Here is a 14,257-nt window from a genome sequence, read left to right as displayed (position 1 = left end):
TGGTGTTATGTGCCTTTAATCTCACAACTCTGGAGCAGATGCGAGTGGATGTCTACAAGTTTGAAGCCAGCTTGATCCACAAAGCAAGTTGCAGGTCAGCCAAAGCTACATAATGAGACCCTGTCTCAAAAACAAAACAAAAGTTTGCAACCACAAATCAGTTTTGCCTTATCACCTTACAACTGTTGTCTCCTGTGAGAATTTGCTATTGTGTACTTGCAAAACTATGATTATTGGTTTTCTAAATGCTTTAGTTTACCCAGAAGCTGCAGGACCATGCTCTAGTCACCAGCACTGGAATACGAGCATTGTCCCTCCTCAGGGTGCACAGATCCATCTCCTACTGGTGACACCTAGGGTTTGAGGGAAGCTCCTGTGACTGTCTTTTGAAGGTTGTCATTTTAAGGACGAATCACAGATAAACAGCTTTGCGTCACCTCCCCAAACCACCATGTTAACCTGTTCAACCAGAGCAAAGAGCACTCTGTGAAAAGTGAAGTATGAATCTGAACATGGAGTCAGCTACTGGGTAGAAACTGCTGCACTTAGGAGAGTTCGGAATACATGGAAGGGTCGTATGTGGTCTTAGAACCCTTATGTTCCAGCAAGCTAACTATCCATTGGATTCATCCCATTTCACGCCACATAGAAATGCAAATCCAAGTGTCCAAATTTTAGAATGTTTCTGGTGATACAATTGTCCCCTTGAGAAACACAGTTCAACAACGGGAAGCCATTTTCTCTCTCCAAATGCATCCTCCATACTTTTACATCTCAAGTACTGCTCTGGTAGTCTGGGAAACAGCATCGCATACCCACTGCTCCACTAACATCCAAAACTAAAAACACACACACAAGAAGCCAAGAAGACAGAGCATCGCCCCCCCTCCCCGTGCACTAAGTGGGATGTGAGCATCTGCCTGAGCCCCTGGGGAGCAGCCCTGGGTCACCCACTGAGCACAGCAAAGCCTCTCAGTTCAAGTTCAAGGCTGCCCAAGTGCTCCGGCTGCCAGTCATCACAGGGGTCAAGGCACCAGAACTGCTGATATTTCCAGAAGCCTTCTCAAAGCAGAAGCAACCGCAGCAGTGTTCCTGCAAAGCAAACAAAATACCAGTCTTGTTAATTCAGCAGGACTTTAAAATTGTAATTAGCCAGTTGTGCCCCTTAGGAAAACCACAGATGACTTTTCATAATGGATGTGTGTGAGACAGAAAGAGAACGTTAGACAGATTCCACTGCTCACCAGGGCTGGCTGGTTTTCATTTTTTTCCCTAAGTCCCTGTGAGTATTTTAACATTATTCGCAATATTGAAGGACAAGGCCCTCTTTGTTTCGTCTGACCCACAGCCACTCCTATGCTGTTGTCATCGGGCCACAGCCAGCCTGACTTCAGCATTAACGTGAGAATTTGGGCCGGGCAGGGAATGAGGTCCCCAGTATGGGGGGCAGAGGTTCCCCACAGATGCCAGGATCCACGGAAGCCAAATCCCCTTATATAAAATAGCACAAAATTTATGTAGCACCCACAAACAGCTTTTCACATATCTAAAATCATGCCTAGGTGACAAATAATGCCAGCAATATAAACTTTTGTGTATAATTGTGTCCCACTGTTTAGGAAATGATGACAAGTTCCCCATTTTTTTCCTACAATTGTTTTTTCTTTCTCCAAATATTTTCTGTCTACAGTTGAGTGGACCTAAGGAGAAGAGCTGACCATATTCTGATCAAAGTTTATACATTGTTACTGCCTGGACTCACTTTTATGCAGTGTCTAAATTCTTATGCCTCCTAGATGGGAGAAGACTCGAGGTTGGGAATGATTGACAGAGAGTCACCAGGCATCTAGAAACCTCTAATGAATTGAAGGAGACTTATGTGCCTCAATTTACATTGCGAATTGTGCCTTATTCATAGAACCCATGTCTCTTTCTTCCTCAAGAATAACCTTTAATCACCAGGTTTTTTTTTTTTTTAAATACTCATCTCAGACTTAGTTTCACTTAAAAGTTCTTGCCAAAAGTCTCATTCATCTTCTCAAGTGTTCATACCTGCCTACACACACACACACACACACACACACACACACACACACACACACTCCTTTTTCTTTTTGTGTGAGGAACAGAATTGGACCTAGAGCTTTGCACGTACTGAGTGAGCTATATCAATGATCTGTAGCCTCAGCTCTCTTTTATAATTTTAAATTTTGAGACAGGCTTTTAGTAAGTTGTCTGGTTGAACCTTAACTCAGTCCATAGGCCAGGCTGGTCTGGAGTTTGCCATTCTGAGTTAACACTTCAAACTTAAATTTTAATTTTAAAATAGGGGCACCATGGTAGACCTCATGTTCCTTAAGCATGAGCTAGGGTTCTGCCCCTACAATTGAGATTGAAGAGAAAGAAAGAAAATAATGAGACGGGCTGATTGTGTGGATCTGAAATCATTCTTCCTGGCCTGCAAGGATCCTCGAAGGCCAAAGGGGACTAGAGGAGCCCAGGGAAGACAGGCAGGCAGCCCTAGACTGTCAGGAAGCAAACCTGTGTGAGCTCAGTAATTCCAGCAGTGTACCCAGTAGTATGGTGTGACCAGCTCAGTGCTTCCGTTTCTGTCCCTACACGGGCTGCACTGTCTTCCATCACACTGGGTTCAAAGTGACAGCTTTGGCAAGGAAGGATTTTACCTCCTCCCTCCACATTTCCTCTTCATTCTTTCCCCCACAGACCCTGGTGACAGGCCCGCCTTGGAATGCAACCTCCTGTCACCCAGTGCATTCATTGCCACCAGGACTCCAGTGCTTTCTGTGGGAAGGTGGTTTGTGGCAACCCCTGCGGGTTTGTGGTGGCTGGGGATAAAACTGCTTCTAAAGGAAAGGGTTGGGGAGAGGGGAGATGGAGACTGGCACTGCCTGCTTGCTTTGGGGCCCTGGCTGTTCACAGCTGTCAGTGTAGACTGGGGCTGGGTGCTGTCACTTAGGCCTGGGCTCCTATGGGCGCTAAAGTGATATCTTCCTCTTCTTCCTCTCACTTTATTGCTCTTACCATTTTTCACAGGACCACAAGAATGGTTCTGTAAACACAAAGCCCAAACCTTCTCCTTGACTGTCCATAGATTCTTAAATAAATGACAGACTTTTAAATAACCCTGACAAAGAAGGCTACGTGCTTTCCAAACAGCCTTTGGATATAATATACTGATTTATTCCCTCTCCATCTTATTCTCTAACAGATTCAAGGCCACTTAAAAGACTATATCCTGGCAGACAGACAAGCAGAAACCCTGGGCCCAGAAAAATACAGATCAGAATGAAAGATTAAAACCAGTAAGAGCTCAAGGTTAGCACACTTGCTTAGCATACACAAGGCTCTGGATTTGTCCCAGGCACCAGAAGATGAAAGGGGGTAGGGCAGAAAGACCAGTTGTCCGTTTAGAAAATGTAAGCCCTGTGCAGTTGTCAAAATTTAGCTGCAAGGATGACTGGACTTTCTGTCTAAGATTAGGGAGATATCCCTTTTTAAAAGCCAAATGTTGGGATTTCGAAATCTCTCTTGTTTGGTGCCCTGCTGTTTAATCTTCTCTAGAATATGCCTTGAATTTATTAATGCTATAAAACAAAACATGTCCTTAATAATGCAACAAAACTGAACACAGAGCAGAGAACCCATACCTGAATTTGTGTGATGTTTCTTGGGGTTAGAGACAGCTGCTATGTGGGAGAATGTATGTTTTAGCTTCTAGAATACTGCATCTCACTCCACTGTTTTCAGGTAAAGTTTGCATAACCTCTGGTGAGCTATTTCATTGTCTCAGGTACCACAACTGTAAGAGTAACCTGAGACAATTTCTGTGCAAAGCCTGGAGCCCATTGAACTAAAAAGTCTCAAGTCTCTGCTTGTGCTATCTCAGTGGAGCCACTCTGCAAGCTGGGGCAGTGGACTACCTACAGCCCACACAATAGGGAGCTCCACTTCCTCTTCTAGGACATGGTTACACTGGAAAGAAGAAGACACAGTAATCTGATTGGAGCCTCTTCCACCCACCAGCCCAAACACTGTCTGCATCACTCAGTATCTGTGAAAGCAATACCCAATTTCTTTCTTATGCCATTCACATATGCAACATAAAGACACCACTCAGTAAATGCTCCCAAGAGCAGATGATGACTGGAATCTGGTTTTCTTGGGGTGCTATCCCAGTTATCCCCAAACAAATGAAATTTTATTTGTTTCCATGGGAGGAGGTAAGGGAAACTTGACACCAACCTTTTGAATAGACTCCTTCCATGAGTTACTTGGTCATGAGGTTCTGAGCACCAGAGTTACAGTTCTTCTAGGGAAACAGAAACATTGGAGGAGGGATTAGAACAGCCTTTAACAGTTTCTGACATACGATAGGGGAGCATGTGAACAACTGATAATTTGCTTCCAGAGACATCCAAGAGGATAAAATTGTCAGCAACCTTCTGATAGACACACGTGTTCCTCACTCTACTATGACATCCTGTCATCAGTTTCCTTCCAGCCACTGAAGCCGGGGTCAACCCACTTACTCCTGATGGGAGATGTCATTCTGTAAATATGTTTCTCTTATGGGTTAATGAATAAAGCACTGTTGGCCAATAGGAAAGAAAGATAGGCGGGACTAGGAGACTGTAGTGAGATAGTCCTTCTGTGGCGCTGACCACACCCACTGGGGGTGGAGCCATGGGCGGAAGTGACCTGTGGAAGGAAGTTGGAGGGAGAGCCGGGAAAAGCTCGCTTGCTGGCGTGACTCGGACAGGAGAGGATCGGGTTGAATTTCCTGGTGTCCATCTGTCTAGGTTGTAAGTTATTTCTCCCTGAATAAGCATCTATTCGGCCTATTTGTTTATTCTGATCCTTATTTAACCGCGATAGGAGACAAGGAGGATTCTGGAAGTAGTAAGGAGGGAGATCCAAGATGGTAGGCTGACAGAGAGAATGCTAGACCCTCTTTCCAGTAAGATGAGACTATGTGGAAGTACCTAGATTAATAGAAACGGGTTAATATTTAAGACAGAGCTAGCCAATAAGAAACTATAACTGTCCAACAACATTATACCTAATACAGAGTCTCTGTGTATTATTTGGGGCTGGCGCAGTAGTGGGACCTGACCGGCGGCAGGGGTGAGAAACCTTACTCATAACAATATGGTGTCTAACGTGAGGCTGAGAACTTTCTCTTAAAACTTGATAAAAGCTTAAATAGGGATTTTAGAAACAAAGAACAGAGACTAGTAAGATTTCTTGGTAGCAACATTTTTCTCATTTAGCATTTTGCTAAAGACAGAGACTTGTGGCTCCTTTAAGGGAGGTTTCCTGACTCAGCATAAGTGGCAAAAAACCTCAAGGCTTTTAAGAAGCCTTGCTAACAATTAATTGGTGTGTGAGAGCTGGCAATGACAGTGACCACATCTCCAAGCTGGCAGCATGCTGCTGGATGGCAGTGTAGACCAAGGCAGTGAGCACAGCTCTCAGTCCTGGTAGTAAAGGTACCCGCCGCCATCATGGATGGACCCCGGCTGAAACAAATGTGGCTTTCATTTTACCAATGTTGTTGTTTACCAGTTAAAGACTTGTGGCCACAAAAAGATAAAGATTTACAGTAAAAACAGATTCAGATTAAGAAAAACCTCTAAAGGTTTATAGTGTGTTTTAAAATTTATGTAGGCTTGGGAGAGAAAGAGAAACAGGATAAAATGGTTTAAAAAAGAAAAAAAGAAGTAGACTAGCTGGGTGTGGTGGCACATGCCTTTAATTCCAGCACTCGGGAGACAGAGGCAAGCAGATCTCTGTGATTTCAAAGTAAACCTGGTCTACAGAGTTAATTCCAGGACAGATAAACATTACACAGAGAAACCCTGTCTCAAAAAATGAAAAAAATAGAAGTAGAAGAAATAGAGTAATAAAAAAGCCATGAAAAGATGGGAAGCACAGAAAGACTCTGGATGCTGTATGGTATCATATTGTCTTTATATCGTTTGACTGTTGAGAAAATAACAACTGTTAAAAGAAATGCTGCTGGATTACTTCAATTTATATATTTTAAAAATGCTTTGACTCCAATATTTAAGTTCAAGGACAGGTTACTGGGGAAAAGGATTTCTGATGGATTCATCAGACTAACATGGCTTGATCAAGCCAGACCCCCTGAAACAGCATTCCTGGTGATCCAACATTCAAAACAGTTGGGACAAGTCAGCCTTGCAGACTACAGCCAGAATTTCTTCATCTTTTTAGGGTCCCCGTGACAGCACCCCCTACCAGCAGAAAGCAGTTTGGAAAGAACAACGCCCAAATTCCCAAATATTGTTTATAAATGTTTGTTTTCATTTATATGGGGTTGGTTATAAATGGTTAATGACCGCAACCAAACTTTTTAAAGGTAAAAAGGGGATTATGGTATAGATATGAATACTTTGTTTTGGAATGGATCTTCATTTATTGATACAAACATAAGGCCAATTTGTGACCTCCTCTTGTTTTAGGTATTGTGTTTATATAGCTCATTTAAAAATGTAATGTATAATTTAGTACAGATTTTAGATAGTTATCTATAATAGTCAAAACTTATAGCTAGGTGAGTTAGGTTTTCTAGATATGTAGAGATGTATTTGAGATGAATAGGCATTCTTCAAACCTTTCAAAGACCTACAGAATATGGCATTTAAAATGGTTTAGGGTTTTTCTTAACAGTGAGGCACAACTGCTCCTGGCAACACCACCTGCGTCAGAAAGGAAGATGGACATTAAAGAAACACGTTATGGAGTTTGCTTTCAATATGGCAAGACTAGCCATACTGCTCTTGTCTGGACTATTTGACTTTATGAGGTATAAACTGGACATGCAGGACTCACAGAAAAGTGATGCTGATTCAAAATGGACATTACTACAGAATTCCGGCTTCATGGAAAAATCTGCCAGTCTGCAGGACACATAGAAAAGTGACTGACAAACTGCCAATACAGATGGACAGTTTAAAGTTTCCTGCTTTGCTGAGAAGTCTGTCAGACACACTATGGCCTATAGGCTGAAGATGAAACATTACAGAAGAACTTCAGGTGACTGACCAGGGTAGTTGTCTCTGTCATTCTAGAGTTATGTATTATCCTTCTGTGGTCTCTGATGGAGTTGAAGACAGATAGTTATGGTTATAGTTTTCCTTAGTTAGAATTAAAGATAAGTTACATAGACTTTAGACTCACAAAGGTAGGATAGATGATGAAATATTTTCTTTAAATTTTGCTAAATGTTACTGAACTAATATTGTTAACTGTGACTCTTATTTGATAACTGTTGTGTTATATATTTTGCTATGCTAAAGTCAAAACCCTTTTTATTTTAGAGAGAAAAGAGGAGATGATGGGAGATGTCACTCTGTAAATATGTTTCTCCTATTGCTTAATGAATAAGGCACTGTTGGTCAATAGGAAAGGAAGATAGGCGGGGCTGGGAGACAAGGAAGATTCCGGAAGTGGTAGGGAGGTATTCCAAGATGGAAGACGGAGAGAGCAGAACACCAGCCCCTCTCTCCAGTAAGATGAGAGCACGTGGAAATATTTAGATTAATAGAAATGGGTTAATAATTAAGACAGAGCTAGCCGATAAGAAACTAGTAACAGGCCAACAGAATTATATCTAATACAGAGTCTCTGTGTGTTATTTGGGGCTGGCACGGCAGTGTGACCAGACTGGCGGAAAACTTACTCCTAACATACTCCCTCATTGGGTTTGCAAATGTGTGCTTGCTTAAAGCAGACATTTTGGCAAAGCAGAAGAGCCAGTGTTCATGATGTTGGAGCTTTGACAACTAAAGGGCATGGCTGCTTCTAGGTAAGATTAGTGGAGTTGATGAGGGGATGTTAAGGGGCATGGGAAGATTTAAGAAGATAGAAGATAGGCAAGGTCTCAGATGGGGATTCTACAGCCATTGTAAAAAGGGTGCCATTGAACACCAGCCTTAGTCAAAAGGATTCTAAGTGATAAACAGTGACAGAGACAAGACTAGTTTAGGGTGAATTAAAATAGCTGTGGTTGCTGATGGGTTGTTTTGGTGTGAACAATGGGAGATGTATGAAGGCTTTCTGATTGAGAATTGTCATGATATTGACTTTGAGGTGTGGGGGGTAGGACCCTAGTGTGTTCTTTCTGTCCTCTTCCTGGACACAAAGCGAACCCTCTTGTTTATAATTATTATGTAAAATAAGAAAACAGCACAAGAACTTTGTCAACTCATATATTTGTTATCATGATGGAAAGGTGACTAATAGATATGTTGGAAATAAGGAAATCCTTTGATAGAGTATGAATGGCAGTGGGTATTGGCCTATGGTCTGTTTTTGTTCACTGGAGGGGGGATGGGCACAAGGAGAGTAGATCTGAGAACAGGAATAAAGGGAGAAGGGAGTTTTGATCCAGGAGAAAAAAGTCACATCATCCTTGCTGATATTTCTTTTTTCTGGCTCCGGAGCACTGAGGGATTTTGTAAGAGGTGCCTACTGAGTTCTGATTGTTGAGATGGCTGTTTCTGATAGGAATGTGTTGTGTATGGTTGGGGACATAGACAGAGCAGAATTGCTGTGTGTCACTTAAAGCCTAAGAGAGAAGGCAGATAAATTCCAGGCCTTAATTTCTAAGAGAGGGAAAACATGCTTCTTAAAAGAAGACAAGCATGTTCAACTGATCAAAAGCTAATTAAGAGCTTTCAAACATAAGGCAATGAAAAGAGATGAATAAGAAAACACAAAATAAATACTGTAAACTAAAAGTTAGGTCAAATTGTAGTTTTGAATCAGAATTAATATTTTAATACAATGTAAATTGTTGTTTTAAAGACCATATAAGAGCCAGATTATTTCAAAGGTTAATATGCAAAAATTCAGCCTCAACACAGGTTTAGTATCCCTAATCCCTAATCCAAAAATCTGAAATTTAAAATGCTTCAAAATCTAAAACTTTTTGAGTACCAGCAACATAGCTCCATAAATAGAAAAGTCCACACCTGACTTTGTGTGCTAATAATAAAGATGCAGGTGAACTGAACATACTACCCACTTCCTGAAGATGGTATGTGGATAAAGTTTGCTTAAACAAGGGAATTCCATGCCAAAAATTAGGTCCCGTTCTTAAGATGCGTGTGTGTGTATATATGTGTACTCATTATATATAATTATATATACACATTATACATATAATTACATATATAATTATATACATATAATCTCACATATGGAAATATTCCAAAATCTGAAGAGATCCAACATCTGAAATTCCTCTGGTCCCAAACACTATAGATGAGGGTTACTCAACCTGCATTTCATTGAAAAATAAAATGTACTGGTCATATTTAGGCACCCAGGAGCACCAAACATATATGGTACTAGAGTGGGTCTGGAAACAGCTCCAAGCCCTTTTCTATCCATCAGGAGTGTGATGTAGCTTGGTCCATACTCCAGCACTTCCCTGCCCCCCACCTCAATGATCTCATCTACACAGTGGCAATAGTAATAATGCCAGGTTTATGGGGTCAGCATGAGGATTGCATGTGTTAATCTCTGTAAAGCAGTTAGAGTCAGCTCCATGCAGGTATAACTGTAATAATAACTAGACTTATGCATGAAGATTTTTAAAAATTATTTTCTTGTGATATCAATTTCTTCAGGTATCACCAGTAGGGTGAGATAACAAAAAGGCGATTTTCATAGCTGTGGCCACATGATTTATAATGTTTCTGAACACTTTTTAGTCTGTATAATGTCATTAATTCCTTGCTGTGGTTTCTATATTGTCCTGACATGTCAAAGTGTATTTAGACTCTTGGTTAAAAATACATTGGTGGAAAATGGGCTTAAAATAGGTTGGTCACCCTAATAAGCAGTTTATGCAGTCTGGGTGAGGTACTGGCTAGGTAATAAGTCTATTTTTATTTGGCATCAGTACCAATTATCAAGGAAAGGTATATTCAGACACAAATAAAACTCAGTACTGGTGCTGAATTTAGCTGTAGATTTAATTTCAATAAAAACTGGCTGTGGAAAAAGTGAGAACCTAAAGTAGTCATTCCAAGGTTTGCTGGTCAGAGAGAAGTTCCTTTCCAAACCCCAGGGAGTGTGGACGATGAAGAGAAGAACAGAAGTAGATGGAAATGTGTCCTGTCCCAGGCCTGGTACCAGCCTCCCAACCAAATGCACACAGCAGAGACATCCTTATAAGGTAGAAGCTGGAAGGGGTTGCTTACTGTCTCCATGTTCATCTATCCCAGTCAAGCCTACGCATTGAGTAAAGCCCCTTAATGTGGTACATCTGCTTTCGTGTTATCTCAAAAACCCAGGGTTATTTGGAAGGAAAAAGCATGTGAGGCAGAGAAGCTAGTTAGGAGGCTACTATAGCGATTCAGGGAGCAGGTGTCCCAGGTCAGGGCAACAGGGGATGAAAATTGCTGGAGATCTTCCTAGTGCAATTAGAACACACAAGGTGCACAACTTGATGGTTAATGAAATATGCAATGGGAGACTGAAACAGGAAGGAAATGAGATGTTCATGAGCTGATTGTTACCGTATAATGGATGTTCTTTGCTGAAAGGATGTTTGAAAGTGAGGTAAGATGGTGATGAGTTTGATGACAGGCTAAGAAGTGGGTACGTTTAAGATGTATGAAATCTGTACCAAAAAAAAAAAAAAACAGGAGTTGGAATGCAAACATTAAGGTAATGGGAGCAGAGAGAGATTTCACCCTAAGAGATTAGCTTAGTGGGGACTCAATTGCCTTCAATAAATACTTTAGTTTTTAGTCTCCAATATAAATTTCTTTCACATATGCTAAAACATATGTTCATACCAAGCTGAGCATTAGAAGATCTGGTACCCAGAGGGAAATAAAGTATACATGGTAAACAGAATTTAGAATTGTGAATTTTGTTTTAGGGAGAGAATTCTCCTAAATGTATATTAGCATATCTTCTCCAAACTGTTTTTATATATCCTGATCCATATATCAGTATATGTGTATGAGTTTGTGGGCAATACATTTTACAACAGATAGAAACGATTTCATAATGCTAAAAGCAATCTATGAAGCATATATAAAACATAACATTAATATATCCAATAGGATGCGCTAAGCAATTTATTTCTAGCACAAGATTTGCTGTCAGCAAAGACATTATGGGAAATCTCACAATGTCCCTACTCAGGCTGAGTTGTCGGTAGGATCTGATGACATAGGCAAGTGGGAAATGAAGAGGAAACAGGAAGCATGGTCACCTGTGCACTCAGTCTGGAGTGGAGCTTGTGGTCTGACAGCCATGGGTGCTTGAGAGCTTCGCTGGCGCTTATTCTCCAACTAAAGGGAAATTCAGAAGCCTGTTAGAGGAACACACGAATCATGCCTGCATCAGCAACTTCTCTCTGGCTAACTCACATTGAAGCCTGCTTTCTGGAATGGTATGAAATCAAAATGTCCAGATGTGACATTTCAATATGTCTGCTGACTTTTGAATGAAGGAGTTTTGACAAGTTTAGAGCAGGGAAGGTTACCATAATAATAATAAAATATATTAGATTACTTTGTAAAGAAACCATATTCTCTTGGAGATGAAAAGGGGAGTTACAAATGTTCAAAAAAAATAACATGAAGATGAATAATGGCCATATTGCATCCTAACTCTAAACTTTATAAACTCACTTGGTGTGTTGATAAATATCACATTAAAGTAACTATTCAAATTAAAAACTATGAGTACAACTTCTGAAAAACATCAAATAATTTCGAGCAGTCATGAAGCTTCAATGTGAAGGATCACCTCAATACAATTGCTTTATTGGATGCCAGATATTAAAATGTCAGTCTTTACTTGCAACACAGTTATTAAGGAAATAAAATCACCATTATAGGGCCCTGAACATACAGAAGTTATTAAAAACTCAGCCTCACCAATCTCACATGGTTCTATTTAGTATCCTAAGGTTTTGCTATTGGGTCCCTTGACCACTCCATGAGAATGGTGTTGAAAGATGATTTTTCCTGCACTCTAATGAAAAATGTTTCAAATCTATTAATTTATTAAGACTGTACTCGTAACTGACTTTTAATACTATTTTGGGTTCATTTTCAAACCCCAGATACTTATTTGATGACAGTGATGGTTGGCCTGAGCCTCATCCAAGTGTTGCTTTGAAGACTCAGTTAGGTGCTCTTCTGTCAAAATGTTATCTGATACTTCTTGGATACTAAAGCCCCAGACTGTGGGAGTGGGCAGGACTAAAGATGCCTGAGTCCAGAAAACCTGCTTCTGTACTAGTCATGTGACTCTGTGACTCTCAGTCTCACTTTCCTTACATGAAATTGTGGTGATTGTCTCCACATATCACAGCAGTATCAGGAGTTAAACACTCTCTCTCTCTCTCTCTCTCTCTCTCATGCACACACACACACACACAGCAGTATCAGGAGTTAAACTCTCTCTCTCTCTCTCTCTCTCATGCACACACACACACACACAGCTCACAATAAATGCAGAGTTTTTCATCCTCCAAAGATGAAAAAAGTTTGCACTTTTTATCTCTACATTGTCTAGGATCCATAAATGTAAAACAATAACAACCATGGCTGTTATTGTACCCCTAGAAGTCAAGGACAAATACATTAACTCTCTAAATTGCCCCTTCTTTCGGATTGATGTTGCTATTCGGCTAAGTCTCCTCATTCTTTAGAGCAGCAGTTCTCAACCTGTGCGTTGCAACTCCTTCTGCAAATCTCTGTCTCCAAAATTATTTACATTATTATTATTCACAGCAGTAGCAACATTACAGTTTTAAAGTAGCAATGAAAATAATTCTATGGTTGGGGGTCACAACATGAGAAACTGTATTAAAGAGTCTCAGCATTAGGAAGGTTGAGAACCACTGCTCTAGAGACTCAGCTCTGGCCCCATTGTTTTATAAACTGGTTTGTATAATTTCTTTATTAAAAAAAAAAAAGACCTGTCTTTCCAGACATGATGGTGCATGCCTTTTAACTCATGAGACACCTGAAAGATATATGCAGGCAGGTCTCTGTGTTCGAAGCCAGTCTGGTATACAAACTGAGTTTCAGACCAGCCTTGATGTGTTTCCTAGTGATAGACAGCCAGTTAACTGCTTAAGTGAAAGAATCCCTCACCATCACTGGTTACCTAGGTTATTTCTCCTACTGTCCATAACATCCTCTTTCTTATTCCTTCACAATCATGTGTTTTAGTGGGCCTAAATGCTACAAGGACAATAAAGCAGCTGTTATTGGCTCTGAAGATCTTAAATGTGATTTACTGTCATATAGTTCAAATAAAAAGTCATCTAAAATGGCTACTCACAGGGTCCTTCTTACTCTAAGACTCTAAAATCAAGCCCCTATATTTTAATATCATGCTTGTTCGTCCACTAAAATTTAAATTAATGTGTTTTTTAGCATGAGAGGAAAATATAAGGCTATCTGACAGCCTAGAGTGTAAGCTTGGAGGAAGATCAACTTATATGTAGTCTCATTTCTGCCCCTTCCTAGCAATGTGATCATAAGCTAACAACATATTTTCTCACCACAAAGTAGTCACTTCTCCCTCTGGGAATTAAGGGCTGTGATGAAAAGAAATGACATCCAAAAAGCAGATGGCACTGTCTGCCCCATAACTGTTGATAGACATAAAAGAGATTGAGGGCAGGTCACCTGAGGTTGACCAGAAGGACATGACTTCTGGAACTTCATTACAAATGTCAGAAAGAGACAAGTGCTTCAGTCCCATCCAGCCTCAAGATTAAAACAGTCCTAGGGACTTGGAGACTAAGTCAAGGAATCAAACTTCTTTGCATTCAGAGCCTACATGAGCATTATGACTATCACTGAAGAAATGGAATCCACTAACTCCATGAGGCACATTGCACCTAATCATCCCTACTCCTTCCACAACATGAGATGAATTTGGCTTACCTCTTCTCCTTAATTAGGAGCTTAGAGATGAACTCCCTGGCCTCCTCTGAGATGTCCTGAAATTCTTCATCTTCTAAATCCCACCTGCATGCCAGGATATTGGTCAGAGTCTCTGCATCATTATCACCCAAAAAAGGGGACAAGCCACTGAGTCTACAAGACAAAGAATTCAGGGTGAACATTTTTTAATAGTCTTCAGTCTTTTACAGATACTTTATAGTTGCAGTTTAGATATGACACCATTGCATCCAGGGTCATGCCTATGTCTCTCCTCCCAA

General features: G+C 40.6%; 1 protein-coding gene across 1 annotated transcript in view; it reads right to left on the bottom strand.

Annotated features, from left to right (window-relative positions):
* Positions 1-898: 898 nt before the first annotated feature.
* Positions 899-14,257, bottom strand: part of Mylk4 (myosin light chain kinase family member 4) — an 81,621-nt gene continuing 68,262 nt past the window's right edge. The window contains exons 11-14 of the mRNA XM_051194482.1: positions 13,980-14,132; positions 11,282-11,360; positions 4,264-4,330; positions 899-1,092 (exon numbers count right to left, since the gene is read on the bottom strand). Coding sequence (XP_051050439.1) covers positions 4,289-4,330; positions 11,282-11,360; positions 13,980-14,132 — 274 coding nt within the window. The 3' untranslated portion in view covers positions 899-1,092; positions 4,264-4,288. The remainder of the gene's footprint in view (positions 1,093-4,263; positions 4,331-11,281; positions 11,361-13,979; positions 14,133-14,257) is intronic.

This window comes from Phodopus roborovskii, unplaced genomic scaffold (assembly GCF_943737965.1).
Source record: "Phodopus roborovskii unplaced genomic scaffold, PHOROB, whole genome shotgun sequence".
NCBI classification, from domain to species: Eukaryota; Metazoa; Chordata; class Mammalia; order Rodentia; family Cricetidae; genus Phodopus; species Phodopus roborovskii.
The sequence above is the reverse complement of the archived record's forward strand: the minus strand, read 5'-3'. Positions and strand labels throughout refer to the sequence as shown.